Source organism: Amia ocellicauda, chromosome 22 (assembly GCF_036373705.1).
Source record: "Amia ocellicauda isolate fAmiCal2 chromosome 22, fAmiCal2.hap1, whole genome shotgun sequence".
Lineage (NCBI taxonomy): Eukaryota > Metazoa > Chordata > Actinopteri > Amiiformes > Amiidae > Amia > Amia ocellicauda.
Genome location: NC_089871.1, coordinates 37,066 through 53,112, shown reverse-complemented (window position 1 = coordinate 53,112; position 16,047 = coordinate 37,066). Strand labels below are relative to the sequence as shown.

The window sequence follows — 16,047 nt, the reverse complement described above, 5'->3', positions numbered from 1 at the left end:
CAACGGCGCACACACTGCCCAGCCCGACCCCCGTGCGCTTGCTCGGTCTCTCGCTGCAGCTGCAGGCGCTGTCTGATGCTCGGTGTCGGAGGCGCCGCCTCTCTCCGCGTCCCGGCCGCAGGATTGGACGAGCCGCCGCGTCCGTGTGACGAGCTGCCCGGCTCTATATAGGGGCAGACCGCGGCGCATCGGGGAGACGGGCGCTGCACATGGCGGTGCCGGCAGCGCTGACAGCGGAGAGCACAGAGGCCCTGCGGTGCCCGGGAGGCTGCGGGAAATGAAGGGAGCACTGTAAATCCCTGGTTGTTTTATTGTGTTTTCACCCCCCCCTTCTCACTACGCGCCCAGGAAGCCGCTCAGGCCTCGTCACCGCGGGACAGCAGGAGCCCCGACCCGCACAGGAGCAGCGATGCGCGGCGCGGTGGCCGGCAGGGCGCTGCAGAGGCTGGGCGCTTCTGTGGCCGCCAGCCCGGGGGGGACCCGTGTCCGGACAGGGACTGGAGCTCTGCTGCCCGCGTCCGCAGCCGGCAGCGGGGCGTCCACTCGGTCCCGGTCCACGTCCTCCATGCAGGGCTACTCGGAGCTGGCCCGGGAGAGGTCCAAAACCGTTACGTCCTTCTACAACCAGTCTGCCATCGACGTGTGCGCTGAGAAGGTAACTGTCCTGTGTGGGATGATGTCACCCTGAGGTGACAGTAACTGCCCTGCCGCCCCAGTGTCACCGGCACGCCAAGGACTGCTATCACTGTCATCATAATAATATTATTATTGATACAGTGTTGCTTTTGCTGCCTTTGACCCTTTCGTGCTTTGTTTACGCATGCTCTGACCCGTGAGTGACCTGTGAAGTCAGCTGGTGTGAAATCTTTGTACATAAACTGCAGCTGTGTGTCCGCCGCTGCGTCCACGGCCCCTCTGGCGTGAGCGGCTCCTGCAGGAGCACAGTATTAGCAAAATGGCTGTAAATTGCGACCTGTCACGACACTGGGAAGTCACGGGGAGGAGGAGAGTTTGAGGGTGTAAACAACTCTGGAACAGCTCTGCCCCCCCCGAGCAAGTCCCCAGTGGTGAACACATTAACTACATCTCTTGCAGCTCCGTTAGTAATTGTAGAAAAGCGGTGCATGCCGCTCTCAGGCGTCAGTGAGGCTTGTCTTACAGACCAGGCTGTGTTGTCTGGTGGCTCGAGCCGCATCCAGCTCCCCGGAGGTCACGGCAAGGTCAACCGAGGGGGGGGGGGGCTGTGCCACCCTGGCTTCATGCTGAGTTTTGTACTGCAACTTAGTAACTTAGTTTTGTGTTTTTTAATACATATTTAGAAAATAAAGTGTGTCAGGTGGTTGAGCCGCGTTTTTACACACACCACCTCCTGCATATCGCTGTTATTTCTTTGGTACATTTTTATAAACCACTGATGTTTGAATGTAGCTCTTCCCTGCGTCTCTGGTCCAGCTGGCACAGGGATCAGCGTCCTCAGTGTCTCGGTGTCTCCGTTGGTGTGTCTGTGTCCCAGGTCTCAGGGTGACCTGTCTGTGTGTTTCCTCCGCAGCCCTCTGTCCGCCTCACCCCGGCCACCATGCTGTACTCGGGAAAGTCTCCGGATGGCAGCCACGTCCTGGTAACTATCCACCGTGCGGCCGCAGCCCCGCTCTCTCCCTGTCCCGCTCCCTCTATCCTGAGCACCCTGCCCTCAAATTAAAAAATAAGCTATATTGGCCTGACCGGGACTGAGCCGCAAAAAACAACGCACACAATAAAACGAGAGCTACAAGCTGCGTGTGCAGACCAGACAGACGTGTATTTATTGAGTTCACTGCAGGTCAGCCTCCGCCTGTGCTCAGCTTATGACCCGTTTGTTTTCTTGACTCGTGAAGTGACTATAGTGTGACATTGGTACGATACACGTGTGTTACCAGTGGCCGAGGCTGAGACCCGTTTGACCACACGAGTGGTTATCGCACATCTACAGCTGTGATTAATCATCTTGGGCATCTGTTAATGATTATGCATTTCATGTCAACCACCTGTGATTGAGTTACTCTGCCTCTGCCAGGGTGAGACTGTGCCAGTGGCATCCCTCTCTGTGTCCTTGTCAGACCGTGTCAGTAGCCATGCCCTCGCCCTGACCCCTCTCTGGTGGCTGTGTGTGTTTGTGTGTTTTCAGAGCAGTGCCAAGTACCTGCAGAAGGAGCTGCCCGTGCGCATCGCCCACCGGATCAAGGGCTTCCGCAGCCTGCCCTTCATCATTGGCTGCAACCCCACCATCCTGCAGGTGGTGAGTGTCCCCTCCGGTGGAGCACGGTGTACTGTAGTGTTCCCCTCACTGCCCCCCCGTCTTTCTGTGTCCATCACATGTTGGAGCCACTGTCTCCCCCCCGAGGGTCAGGGGCTGTAAACACGTTCACAGAATACAGTGGGGGAAAAAAGTATTTGATGCCCTGCTGATTTTGTATGTTTGCCCACTGACAAAGAAATGATCAGCCTATAATTTTAATAGTAGGTGTATTTTAACAGTGGGAGACAGAATAACAACAAACAAATCCAGAAAAACGCATTTCAAAAAAGTTATAAAATTGATTTGCATGTTAATGAGTGAAATAAGTCTTGCTGATTGATAGGGGATCAAATACTTATTTCCCTCACTGTATAACCCGATGAAGGCGTACAATCAGTGTGCTACTGTCTCACACTCTTTCTCATTTTCTGCTGGGTTTCTCTCCCTTTCTCAAGATCTCATATTCTCTCCCTCGCTCTCTCTTGCTTTCTCTTGCTCTTGCTTTCTAGTTTCTTTCTTTCGCTCCACCCCCTCTCTGCCGCCCTCAATCTTGTTTACTTCCTTGCTTTTTCTCAGCAGCTGAACTTTTACCCACTTCTGCCCTGACTGCATTCTGTGGAGGGCGAAGCACAGCAGCTGCTGGCAGCCTTTGTTTTTCATTGTTCTTGGGGGGGGGGGAGAGGGGGATGATTAAACCGCTGTTCAGAGGGGGAGAGAAGAGGACATGATTTGTATTGTGAGTGAGAGTTGTTTTTGAGCTGCAAGCCCTGCCGTTTCTCCCCCCTCCCCCCCGCTCAGCACAGAGCAGCACGGACTCGGGGCCGCGCACGGCCGTGCAGATGTGTTCCAGGGCAATAATAAATCACTGCAGAAGGGCTGCGTCCCCAGATTGAGGCTCGTATTCCCCGTCTGTGTACAGCACTTTAAATTGAGATTGTCTGTTCAATCAATCAGTTTTTCTTTGTATAGAGCCCTTCGCAGAGTAGCCACAGACAGATCAATCATTGTGTAGGTGTGCAGCAGCACTGCGCTTCCAGACGCCTGATTGAACACAGAGTTGCTGACTGCTGATCCTGCACTGGCTGGCACTGAACCCTGATCTTTACACAGGGGGGGAGGCATGGAGGGGCAGACAGGGAGGGAGAGAGAGAGAGAGAGCGAGAGCGAGTGTGAGTGTGTGTGTGTCTTTATCACGTGTGTGTGAGAGAGAGAGAGAGAGAGAGTGTGTGGGTTTGTCACGTGTGTATATTGTGTGCGTCTGTCGGTGTGTGTGTGTGTTACAGTGTGCAGGGAGGAGCTCTGCCAGTAACTGTACATCTCTCCTCTTCCAGCACGAGCTGTACATCCGTGCATATCACATGCTCAGCGACTTCCCGGCGGTGAGTGAGCGGTGGGGGGGAGCAGGGGGTGGTGGTTCAGAGGTTTCCATGTTCAGTCAAGATGCGTGGGAAGCAGGAATTCTATTTTGTTTTTATCCCACCCCCCCTTCCGCATCTCTCTTTATCCATTTCCTCTCGCTTTCAGATCACAGACCAGGAGACCGAGGCTCAGTACAGTAAGCTGGTGCAGCAGCTGCTGGACGACCACAAGGACGTGGTGACTATGCTGGCCGAGGGCTTCCGGGAGAGTCGCAAGCACATCCAGGTACGGTAGAGCCCCCTGCTGCTCGCCTGCCCGTCTGCCAGTGCAGAAGCCCGTGCGCCGGACTGTAACCCCACCGCCCTGTCCGCTGCTCTGTTCCAGGACGAGGCCCTGATCCGCAACTTTCTGGACACGACGCTGACCTCGAGACTGGGGATCCGCATGCTGGCCACCCACCACCTGACCCTGCACCAGGACAACGTAGGTCTTTCTGTCCTGAGCTAGACTGACTGCACTGCGACTGGCACTGGGACTGTACTGGCCCTGATAGTGCATGGCACTGAGACTGGGACTGGCACTAAGTCTTTGAGCACTGCCAGGCATGTAGACTCCTCTCAGAGGTACATCCTGTCCCTCCCGGTACCAGCAGCCCCCTGCCCGGCTGCTCCCCCACCCACTGGTAGAAACCCAATCTGCAGTTGCTCAATGATCTGGCCGGCATGCGTCCGGGTCGAGAGACATGGCGTAAACACGGCAGAAAGCACAACATGAGAGTGAGAGGGTCATTGTTTGCAGTGAGGTGTGAACACTGATGTTGTCGAGGAGAGGAACGCTTCCAGTTTGGTACTGAAATCTCCAGTCCGTTGTATTTGTCCCAGAGCCCCATCAGGGCGCTGTCCCGCAGCCCGAGAGGAGCGCAGAGTTCAGCAAGCATGCATCTTCACGTTTAAAAGAGAGCGGCAGGTGCCATGCGGTCTGGAGACAGGAGGGGCACTCGGCCAGCCGAGCCCGTTCACAAGCAAGACTTCTTCCTTTAAACAGGCTTCTGGCAGAGGAGTCAAGGAAGCATCTCTCTGTCTTTTTCTCTCTCTCTCACACACATTGTTCGGCTGTTGAAAGAGGGAGAATAAGTAACTTTTGAATCTGTTCCCCTCTGCGTCTCCACTGTTGAAAAGCCTCCTATAGTAATGTGTAACCTGTTGTAACGGCAACGCAGTCCCTCGAGAGGACAGTGTGTGTTGAGGTGCATCTCGGTTTAGGTGTTGGGAAGGGAAAGACCACACACTCTCTGTGCGTCTCTCTCTCTCTCTCTCTGCCCTCTGTGCGTCTCTCTCTCTCAGCCTGCTCCTCAACCCCAGTGTCTCTGCCTCTTTGCCCGTTCTTTGCTAAATTAAGCCTGTGAAGCAGCCGGGCTCAGGCTGTGCATTGTGTTTGTCCCTGTGTGTCTGTGGCTGTTCTATATTCAGTCCTGTGGGGGTGGGGGGGTGGGAAGGAGATATCTGTGACCTCTTTGCCATTTACACACACGGCACCCGCCTGCCTGCTTGCCAGTCCTCGCCCTGCTCCCTCTGTCTGTTTGCCTCTGTCTCTCTCTCACAGGGCTGCACTGTATTTTCAGTGATTATAAACTCAATATTGTGAAGGCGCCAGGCTGCAGGGTCTCACTCCTCTCTCTCTCTGTCCACACAGCCTGAGTTTGTGGGCATCATCTGCCGCCGCCTGTCCCCGAAGAAGATCATCGAGAAGTGGGTGGACTTTGCTGGGTGAGTCCGTTACCCAGGCTGTGACGGCTGGTTGTGTGTGAAGAACGGCAGCCCTGTTTAGCAGCATTCATTCCTTATCTTGCCTTGCCTGTTCCACACTGCTATCAGCGCCCCTGTACTCAGGCCTGACATGTCCAATCGGCATCACGCTCACGCTCACACATGCTTATCACACACGCACACTGGCACCACCATCCCAGGAATGGACAACTGTTCCTCCCCCTTCTCTCTCTCCCTCCCTCCCTCCCTCGCTCAGTCTGTTTGAACACGCTGGTGTTTTCAGAGCTCAGGCAGGGGCTCTTGAGTCGGCACCAGCCGAGCGATAATGTCATTTCCTTCAGGTTTGAACAGGTTTCCTTCAGGTTGAGGTCTCAAGAAGTTCACCCCCCAGGGAGAGTCAGGGGGCTCTTGTGCACAGAAGCCCTTTTTCAAACTAATCTAAATTATACACACACAAAAACACCTAGTTTTATCCAGAGACACTTGGGGGTGGGTGTCTGGCAATGCCCCGCCCCGTCTCCAGTGTGCCTCTGACTGTGCCCTCTCTCTCCCTCTCCCTCCCTCTCCAGCCGGCTGTGTGAGCACCAGTACGGCAGCTCCCCGCGGGTGCGGATCAATGGACACGTCGCCGCGCGCTTCCCCTTCATCCCTCTCCCCCTGGACTACATCCTGCCCGAGCTGCTGAAGAACGCTATGAGGTACGAGCCCCGCGGAGACCCCCTGACACACACGCACAGCTCTGTCTGACTGGCAGGGTGCCTTCAGCGGAGGTGCTCCTCTCTGCTGTTCGGGCACCCACGGGGCTGTGATGGGGCTGTGATGGAGCTCTGTCCCCAGGTGAACTGTCTGCACCCCCACATTGTCCTTGTCAGACTTGCATTCGGCACTTCCTGTCCCATTTCCTGTTTAGAGGTCTTTTCTTTTCCATGCGTCCTGCCCAGTGCTCCACCTGTTGTCTGGTGATTGACACCGTTCTGCCCCCAAACCTGTGGACTGGTGTTGGGTACAAGCCTGGATCTCACTCTCTCTCTCACTCACACTCTCACTCTCACTCACTGTTAAGGTACAACACTTCAGTTGAAACAACCCTTCGAGTCCCAGTGAATCAGGCACCCCAGTCAGCGCTTCCAACAACAGTGGAGAGTTTTAGCAGGAGACGAGTGCTCGGGAAGGAAAGCCACAGACACCGAAGTCAAATCGTTTCTCTTCAGTTTATTGCAAGTTTCACACAGCCTTTTATACATTTACAAGCGGTATTTCACAGGAGTTTCGGGGCCGTCCCGAACCTGGATGATATTTTCTTGTCATATGTCCCAGGGCAGTTCTGAGACATGGGAAACAACATTTCATAAGGTATTATTTTAATTAGTTTAGGCATGGAGGCGCTGATATCAAGGAAACAGTACACAGCACGGAAAACAATATTTCATAAGGTATTCCTTGTAATTAGTCCAGACATGGAAGCACTGGTACCAAGGACACAGTACACACTGTACTGATAAGAACGTGTTATAGATCGTTTGGTTCACTACCCAAAGAATGGCCACGGCAGCAGAAATTGTTTCCATCTGCCACGCAGATAATTCTGAGCAGGGAAAACATAAGTTTTAACTAGTAACTTACTGGAAAGTTTCTTATATTTTCTAACAGTTATACAGTGGGTATATACAATACATAGGGGGCAATTTTAACCCAACACTCACTCTCTCACTCACTGACCGCCCGCCTCTCTCCGACGCACAGTGAACACGTCTATACATGGATTCAGCTCCAGAGTAATCCTCCCCCCGACTGTGTTCCCAGGCCGTGTTTGCTGCCCTGCCTGCGCTGAACACTGTGTTCTTGGCCTGCTGTCAGCTGCCTCTGTGACCCTGTGGCACCATGTCTCAGCCTGCCTCTGCCCTCCCGCACTGCGCTGAACCCACAATGGAGTTGAACTCATGTATACATGTATATAGAGACTGAAGCGGGCTTGGCTTTTTAACCCCTGCCCCGCCACAGCCCGCTGAGGGGAGAGTGGGAGGCCCAATCCAAGCTCACCCCCTCTGCCCCAGTGAAAGGCAGACGCCAGGCGTGGTCACATGACAGCTTCCTCGTGCCTGCAGTGCGCCCCCCAGCCTGAGCTCAGGGGGTCGTGCTGCAGCATCCATGATCCCCCCCCGCAGCCGCAGGGTCAGACAGGAGTGTCCGCACTTCCAAACCCACTGCCAGGCTCTGCTCTTTGCACTGTGTTGTATTTTTGTGATGGACTGACACTGTGGCTGTGCTCTGTGTGTTTCAGAGCGACGATGGAGAGTCACCTGGACACCCCCTACAATGTGCCAGACCTGGTGGTCACCATCGCCAACAACGACACAGACTTCGTCATCAGGTCAGTGTGCTGGCGGGCTGTGAGGGGGCGAGGGGCCGGCTACGCTGGGGGCAGGGTCAGGGCTCTCCGCCAGGCTCTCCAGCTGGGTTTATAGCTCTCGGCTAGATTTTCCATCAACGTCCAAATCTTCGGTTAATGGACAGATGGCAATTGATCTGCACAACACCCGCATGCTTCTGGACTGGTATGTCCCGAAAGGAGAGACCAGGGACGGGGGGCGATTCCAGTCCTCAGGGGCCTGAGGAGGCTGGGTTTAGTTCGACCTCAGGACTTTCTTACTTAATTGGAGTCATTATCAGGATATGAAGTAAAATCGCCTGCTTATTCCAGGTCTTGATTAGTTGTTGAAAGGTACCTAGGATACCTGCAGGGTTCCAGCCCCCCAGGCCTGGAGCTGCCCACCCCTGCACTAGTCTTACATCAGTAGGTTGACCCGACCTGTTGAAGCCCAACCCCAGCCGGCACCAAGCCAGGCCCATACAGATCTGAACCGGATTCAGTTTAAAAACAACCCCCAACTATCGAACAGCAAGGTTTACTGGGGCCTCAAACCCTGTCATAGCCTGGACCCAAATGTAACCCTTAATTCACCATTTGAATGCAAAACCCCCGTGCCCACCGGGCTGGGCTCCGGCTCACCGTGATCAGTATTGGATGAAGCCGTTGTTGCTAACGACCGAGTGAATGAATCCTGGGAGAGTTGCGCCGCTCTGCACGTGGTCCAGCTGTGCTGCTGGACAACGGCCCGGGCGGCTCCTTTAAACTGCCCAGAGGGGGCCCTGTCTGCTCGCCATGGCAGCCGCTGTTGAAGTCCCCGACTCGGCGCTCTGCTAGTGGAGGGAGGGAGCGGCGCACAGTGACCCGGGAAGGATTACTGCGTCTAATGGGTCGGAAATGTTTGACTAGTGCAATCTGACGGGGAGAAAGGAAAATAGAAAAGTGCCAAGCAAGGCCTCTTATCAGCGCGTAGGAGTTGACATTGTGTGTGTGTGTGTGTGTGTGTCTGTGTGTGCATATGTGCGTTTGCGTGTGTGACCCTGCTGTCCGTGTCGCAGGATCTCGGACCGGGGAGGCGGGATTCCCCATAGCATCCTGGACAAGGTGCTGGACTACCACTTCAGCACCGCGGAGGAGAGCGCGCAGGACCCCCGGCTCACCGGCCTGTTCAACACCATCACCAACAGCGGCCCACAGTCGGGGCCCATGCACGGGTACCAGGGGCCACGCTCTCCACACCATTACACACACACACACACACATTCATAGCACTGGGTCAATTATGCCCACACACAACACCAGGACCATTACAAACACTTGCACAAAACAGGGACCGTTACACACACACTTCTAACACGGGGTCAGTTACACACTATTGTACAACACGGGGTCACTTACACATACTTGTAACATGGGGTCAGTTACACACACGCATTACAGTATACGGCACAATTATATTAAAACAATCACATATTAGAATTGGCTTCAGGCTGAATCACTGACTCGTCTGTCTGGCCGTCCGTCCGTCCACAGGTTTGGCTTCGGGCTGCCCACATCACGCGCCTACGCCGAGTACCTGGGCGGCTCGCTGGCCATCCAGTCCCTGCAGGGCATCGGCACCGACGTCTACCTGCGCCTGCGCCACATCGACGGCAAGGGAGAGAGCTTCCGCATCTGAGCCACCCTGGGACCCCCCCCCAGTGCTGACTTCTCCATGAGAGCCTGCAGGACAGACCCCGGCCAGGCACCACGGGACTCCCCTCTCAGACCGCAGAGACCGATCACAGCGACCCGGGGAGGGCGCTTCTCTGCCCACTGACTCTCGGAGAGAAGCAGCAGAGACGCTCACTGTGTGGGGTTCGCTGTCCTCGGTCGACAGCATCTCAGTCTTGTATTCGTTTGGCTTCTGAATCGCAGTGCAGGCCACGGCAGCGAGAGACGGCCCTGCACAGCGACACGCGGGAGCCACTTTACTGCACAGCACGTCGAACTTCCACATGAATGACTTCAGAACACGCTGAACTACACGCACCGCACCACAGTCCTCTCGGTTCATTCAATGCTTCGTTCTGTAAGTGATCGGTGCAGCTCCGTGAAATCGATCGGAGATAGTGTTATTCACTTACGAACCGCATTCAAACATATGGGACTCGATCAGGTTGGTGAAAATCGATGTAAAACAATCACAGATCAAAAAACTAACTCTTGGATGCAGAATGAGATGTTTTTTTCAGGAGTGAGTGTTGCCTCTATACTGTGTTTATATCATTCTCTGATAATATGGGAAATCTACAAATAATATCGGCAGATTTTGTATTTAATTGATATGTATTTCTGTGATGTCCTCATAGCGGAGGCATCTTTAAACGATGTCAGCTGAGAAACACCCTAAGTACGTCATCTCTGGGGAAATGGAATGATTTTGTACGTGGGTTTTATGATGTATTTTATAAAGGGTACAGATCTGTGTATTTGTGCTTGTGTGGCTCAGACCGTGGCATCCAGGGCAAACCCTGTCTCTGCCTGGTGCCGTGTTTCGCTGCTGACGGATGATGTTGCAGCACGGGGAATGTTCTGGGGGGGTGGGAACGGTATTGTGTTCAGGTTGCACAATCACAGCCGGCTGTGCATTCACAACGTTGTGGGCTGGGAACTGCAGCGAGGATCTGTACTTGGACACTGCGGTCCGTGGAGACGATAACGAGAAACGTCCAGTTCGCTACCCAGGCATTCACTGAACCAGGACAGCCCGCCGGGTTTCCAGCGCTTGTTCTCCTGCCACGTCAACGCCAGAGGCCCTTCTCTCGATTTCTCTCCACGTTTCAGGAGAGCGCAGGCCAGCTTGTGAGCCACGGGCGCCCTCTGATGGACAACTCTGAAATTACATGGACAACAAAAATATGCTAATCGGTGTAAAACGTTGATGTTATCCTTTTAATTGAATCCCCCTTTGATTGCTTTTATAATTTTGCATTATGGCAGTTACTAAATGAAAACCATGATATGCTAATTCAATACAAACCTCCCTCTTGTATTATTATAGCCACATTGTGTAGCAGTATATTTTCAGTCATCATGAATTTGTACTAACCTGTTTGATTTTATTTACATTGATCTTTTCCTTAGCTGTATCATGTTATATAGTTCCTTTGGGCATTAAATGCTGTAAAACAAGACTGGTGTATTATGTTTGTTGGCACGCTCCTGGTTTGTGTTTGTTGTTTTAAATTGTAGATTCGTTTATTGGCCCATATATATATATATATATATATAATACACGTAATGGACTGTTGGCTCACAAGTCAGTCTCGCAGCTAGTCCCTATATTCAGGCTGAAAATGCCTTGAACGCAGGCGGTGGCACGACTCCCCTCCGCCCTGTTTACACGCACACTGCACGGAAACAGCTGCTCACATCTGGCGCTGCCCAGCCATTGGCTGCGGGGTTTCCTGTGATGACGTAGCGCTGTTCCTCGCTGCGCCGTTGGCCAGTCCCTGCTCATGTGACGGGGGTGACGTGGCGCACCCGGATGAGCGGAGACGCGGCGCTGGTCTCTGTCCGTCTTCGCTTGCTGTCGGATGCGGCGCTGTGTTTGTGGAGGCAGCTGAGGGACGAGCCTGGCAGCGCAGGCAGGTAAAACACTGCAGCGGCGGCTGATGTGCGTGCAATGTGAATCAACAACACAATCCGTAGACGTCGTGCGGCTGGGCGTGTTTTCGTGGCCGAGATCAAAAGCAACGATTGCCGTGTCACTGAGCTGTTCCGCGACGGGCGAGATGTAGGCAAATGTGTGTCTGCGTGTCCGCCCGGGATCAGGGCTGGAGGGGTGAGAGGTGATGACGTTTTAAAGAAAACGTGTATTTATTTCTCGTATTTGCTACATGCGTGCCTTACCTTTTTCCCTGTCAGACTGCCCACATCGATCAGTGTCCTACTAAAGGACTACTACAGTGCCCTATTTACTATGGCACTACTAGGTGATGCAGCAGAATAAGCCCAGCCAGGGACTCGGGTGTGCATCTTTTAGATTCCCAAACAAGCTGCCTCGACCCCAACACACAGAGCTGCCAGACAGACAGACAGACAGACAGACACACACACTGCAGTCCCTCCACACACCAGTCCAGAGCACTGCAGGACCAGTGGTATGAACGGGTTACCAAGTGTTTTAATGAAACAGCTGTTGTAGTGCGCGTGTCACTGTGATGTTCTACCGAGCTGTGTGTGTGTGTTGATATGTTATATGTGTCTTCATTGACCTTCCAGCCTGAAGCCCTGAGAGGCGACTTCACTGCTGCTGGCAGAGGGGCCCGTCCGGGGCAGGCGGAGACGACGGACCCCCAGTTCTCCTCTGTGTAGCCTCCCTTGTTTCTTCCCAGGGGTATTAAATCTGAAGGGGGCAGACATGTGAAGGGAAATGCACTGAAACAGTGTTCACTTTTCTTGTCCGTGGCTTGACAGGCTTTGTTTGTGCGTCGCTGGGGGGTGCTGCACGATGACTCCCAGGCCCGTGATCTGGTCCCTCTTACCCTGCCGCCGGCGCCTCTAGACCCTGGCCGGCCCACATCTTTCTCCTGCTTCTGTTGACTGGCCTGACTGGGACCCTGCTGCCGTTTCTGTGGTGAGTACGGCCGGGCTGCGTGTCTGGCTCTCCTGTCCACACCTGGTCCTGTTAGCGTGTACCTGTGGGGACAGCAGTGTGTCAGCGTCCTCCCAGGGGGCCTTTGTTGATTTCTGTGCCCTGTCCCCTCCCCGCAGTGTGTCCTAAGCGTAGCCATGAGCAGCGAGCTGAACGTGCCCATGGGCTCCCCGGCGCCCGGGGGGTCGGAGCGCCTGCAGGATGGAGGGAGCATGGACTACCGGGACTGGGTACGGCGCAGCTATCTGGAGCTGGTCACCTCCAACCACCACTCGGTGCAGGCGCTGTCCTGGAGGAAGCTGTACCTGAGCCGCGCTAAACTCAAGGCCTCCTCTCGCACCTCGGCCCTGCTGTCGGGCTTCGCCATGGTGAGTCCACCGGGCACTGCGTCAGTCAGCCTGTGGTACTGTGTCAGTCACTGTGTCACCCGGTTTCTCTCTCTCTCTCTCTCTCTCTCTATCATTGTGTCGGTCTGTCAGTCCGTCTCTCTCTCTCTCTCTCTCTGTGTGTGTCAGTCCATCTCTCTCTCTCTGTTTGTGTCAGTCTGTCTCTCTCTCTCTGTGTGTGTCAGTCCGTCTCTCTCTCTCTCTGTGTGTGCCAGTCGGTCTCTCTCTGTGTGTCAGTCTGTCAGTGTGCTGGACCCTGTGTTGTAAGGGACACAGTTGTCATGCTGCCTGTAATGTAAATTGGGGTCGGGATGTTGACTAGTTGGCTGATGCCCCGCCCCACCGCTGTGCTTGCCCGCAGGTGGCGATGGTGGAGGTGCAGCTGGAGATGCAGTATAACTACCCGCGGCTGCTGCTCATCGCCTTCAGCGTGTGCACCACGGTGCTGGTGGCCGTGCACCTGTTCGCGCTGCTCATCAGCACTTGCATCCTGCCCAACGTGGAGGCGGTCAGCAACATCCACAACCTGAACTCGGTGAGCGAGTCGCCGCACGAGCGCATGCACCGCTACATCGAGCTGGCCTGGGGCTTCTCCACCGCGCTGGGCATCCTGCTGTTCCTGGCTGAAGTGGTGCTGCTCTGCTGGATCAAGTTCCTGCCAGTGGACTCGGGCACGGGCGCCTCTGCTGCCCTGCGGGGCAACGGCAGCACGGCGCAGCCCGGGCCCCTGCCGCACCCGCCCGGCCACAGCGGCTGGCAGGCGGCCCTGGCCTCCACCATCATCATGGTTCCCGTGGGGCTGATCTTCGTGGTGTTCACCGTCCACTTCTACCGCTCACTGGTGCGCCACAAGACCGAGCGCCACCACCAGGAGATCGAGGAGCTGCACAAGATCAAGGTGCAGCTGGACGGGCACGAGCGCGGGCTGCAGGCGGTATGAGGACCCTCCCTGTCCTCCCGTCTCCCCCGTCCCCTGTCCCCCTCCATCCCTGCATCTCTCTCCCCCCCTCGTCCCGCCACTCACTCTCTGCTCTGCAGCTCTGCTCAGCATCGCTCTGTCCCCTCGGCCTGCTGGGGTTTTGGTTTTTGTTGCTTTCAGAAGTGGAGGACCGGAGGACAGAAGGACTGTCTGCTGGCAGGATGCTTTATTTTATTTTTTTTTATTTATGAAGGAGAAAAGAAAGTTTACAGCAATTGAAAGGGCTATTTAAAAAATATAATTTACATATTTATGTATATTTTGACAATATCTTCACTTGTTCAGTTGTCTACCCCACCTTCCGCCGTAAACAGGAAGCATTGTTTTACATACAGAGATGGTGGGGGGGATAGAAGAGCCTGGCAGTCTTCATGTGCTGTGGATTTACCGCGCCAGGAGAGTGCTTCAGTTTCTCACTTCCTCTTCTTACGCAGCCGACACCCAGACTCTTGAGCCAGAGACCTGGCCTCCAGCCCCGGCAGATGGCGGATTTAAAACTGTACCCCACCCTGAGCAGAGCGCTGTTGCTTTCAGTGCTGTGCCTCTTCCCGTGCAGTTCTGTCTCATTGGACGACTCAAGCTTGTTCGCCACACGGACTGTTTCAGCAAAACAGGAGCGTCTGCTTTATTTGTGATATTTTTATTGTGGCCCAGGATCCTCAAAAGAGGATGCGAAGGGTGGATGCAGAAACGAGAGAATCACCCTGCGAAACGGGAAGTGAGGATGCAGGCAGCTCTGTAGTTACAGGAGATGATGATGATGATGGTGGCATAACGGACTGGAAGGAGAAATAGTACCGTGGTGCCAGTGCTCTCTTGTGGCAAACTGCGTGTGCTGTGGACGACGGAGGCTTTGAAAGCAGAAAGAACACATTCCAAGAGAAAGTGCACTTGTAGTCTAGTTCCCCCCGCGGAGCCCGGCAGCCCGGCCCGACCTGCACCGAACTGCGGTTTCACTGACCAAAAAGACTGGGCTGTTGACGGACTGGTTCCGACGGGTTCCTCTGTCCAGAACACACCAGCCATCAAACACGCAGATCCCTCTGTTACAGATCTTGTACACGTTTCTAAAGATGTGTGTGTGAAGTCGTTTTTTTTATGGGCGGAGGGGTTGTCTCGTTCTGTCAAATATTGGGAAATAGTGTCCAGTTTCTGGAGAAAAGAGGCTGTGCTTTCTTCCTGTGTTGTGTTTGTTCAGTGAGTTGACTCTGTGAAGCTGTCCAGAATAATAATAAAAGCTCATTATTATTACTCATGTAGGTCTTTCTGTGCATGAAGAGTCTGTTAAGAAGTGAGGAAAGACATTCTTAAATGTGGCCAATGTGGAGGGTCGGTCTACTGGACCCCCCTCCCATATGGCAATTTTCAGTGCCATAGTGCCCTGGAGCAGCAGAGACAGGAAAGCCAGCTTCCTGCTGCCAGGTGGGGAAAGTTCTGGGAGGAAAACACCTTAAGCTTTCACTGAAAAGTAACAAACGAGTAAAGAATGAGCGACCCTTACAAGATGCCGCGATAGCAACGCTAGACAAGTCTCATTTGCGCAGATCTAGGCTGATTTTTCATCACTAAAAAGTGGCTACATAACCCTGCTGTCACTTGTCGGGACAGCAAAGCAATTAGGCCCCTGAACGATGCCTTTGCCTGCAGGGATATTGTGCAACACAATTACAGTTGGCGACGGTGAAATTATCGATTTAAACGTATAAATTTAAAGTTGATATTAAAGACTGCCTTTTCTAAAAGCGTGCTGTAATCAGCCACCTGGTCATCATTTCCCCTTAATTGGTTAATTGTTGATGACGGCGAGGAGGAACAGGAACAGAGCGGGGAAATGCCATGGAATCGACCCCAGATCTGCACCAGATTAGACAGGTCAGTGCTGACTTTTCTCACAAACACTTTCTGCTGGCTTATAAAACCAGTTTGACAGACTTGAAGCAGGCTATGAATGAGATCGAGACGTGGCTCACAAGATCATCCGATTATCCTGTTGAGGCTTGCGGGGATAACAGTAATAATGTTTTTTAATAAGGAACAATAAAGATTCAATTGCAAGAAGACGAGGGGTGACAAATATGTCAGTGTACCTGCTGTGCTGGCATCCCCCTTCAGACAAATATACTGAAATATTTGGCACCCCGTGTCTTCTGAAGGAGGTGGGACCCCCTAACATGTAAAGCATACAGGAGTGTCTAAGATAGACAGAAAAGCGATCTATAAGTGTAAGAATTATATGATTATTAATTAGACCCTCCACGTATCGCTCTGCTGCTCC

At 53.8% G+C, this 16,047-nt stretch overlaps 2 protein-coding genes across 4 annotated transcripts; both read left to right on the top strand.

Annotated features, from left to right (window-relative positions):
* The first annotated feature begins 194 nt into the window (after positions 1-194).
* On the top strand, positions 195-10,942 carry bckdk (branched chain ketoacid dehydrogenase kinase). Its single transcript, XM_066696235.1, has 11 exons — positions 195-655; positions 1,550-1,618; positions 2,165-2,275; positions 3,607-3,654; positions 3,800-3,919; positions 4,019-4,117; positions 5,327-5,400; positions 5,970-6,098; positions 7,682-7,771; positions 8,827-8,982; positions 9,302-10,942. The coding sequence occupies exons 1-11, from the start codon at positions 410-412 to the stop codon at positions 9,444-9,446; spliced, it is 1,287 nt and encodes a 428-aa protein (XP_066552332.1). The 5' UTR covers positions 195-409; the 3' UTR covers positions 9,447-10,942.
* A 338-nt stretch (positions 10,943-11,280) lies between these two features.
* Positions 11,281-15,027, top strand: orai2 (ORAI calcium release-activated calcium modulator 2). Of its 3 annotated transcripts, none has more exons than XM_066696238.1 (4): positions 11,281-11,401; positions 12,230-12,389; positions 12,527-12,775; positions 13,155-15,027. In XM_066696238.1, exons 3-4 carry the CDS (start codon positions 12,545-12,547, stop codon positions 13,731-13,733), a joined length of 810 nt encoding a protein of 269 aa, XP_066552335.1. In that variant the 5' UTR covers positions 11,281-11,401; positions 12,230-12,389; positions 12,527-12,544; the 3' UTR covers positions 13,734-15,027. The 3 variants fall into 3 exon arrangements, with proteins under 3 accessions (XP_066552335.1, XP_066552333.1, XP_066552334.1); XM_066696236.1 differs by having other exon boundaries at positions 13,116-15,027; XM_066696237.1 differs by lacking the exon at positions 11,281-11,401 and adding an exon at positions 11,408-11,601 and having other exon boundaries at positions 13,116-15,027.
* Positions 15,028-16,047: the final 1,020 nt, after the last annotated feature.

Excerpts from the sequence above, each read along its gene's own strand:
- bckdk (XM_066696235.1), top strand. The coding sequence starts at position 410 with ATGCGCGGCGCGGTGGCCGGCAGGGCGCTGCAGAGGCTGGGCGCTTCT. Across the intron at positions 2,276-3,606 it reads ACCCCACCATCCTGCAGGTG|CACGAGCTGTACATCCGTGC; the intron begins GTGAGTGTCCCC and ends CTCCTCTTCCAG. Across the intron at positions 3,655-3,799 it reads TGCTCAGCGACTTCCCGGCG|ATCACAGACCAGGAGACCGA; the intron begins GTGAGTGAGCGG and ends TCTCGCTTTCAG.
- orai2 (XM_066696236.1), top strand. The coding sequence starts at position 12,545 with ATGAGCAGCGAGCTGAACGTGCCCATGGGCTCCCCGGCGCCCGGGGGG. Across the intron at positions 12,776-13,115 it reads TGCTGTCGGGCTTCGCCATG|TTGGCTGATGCCCCGCCCCA; the intron begins GTGAGTCCACCG and ends GATGTTGACTAG.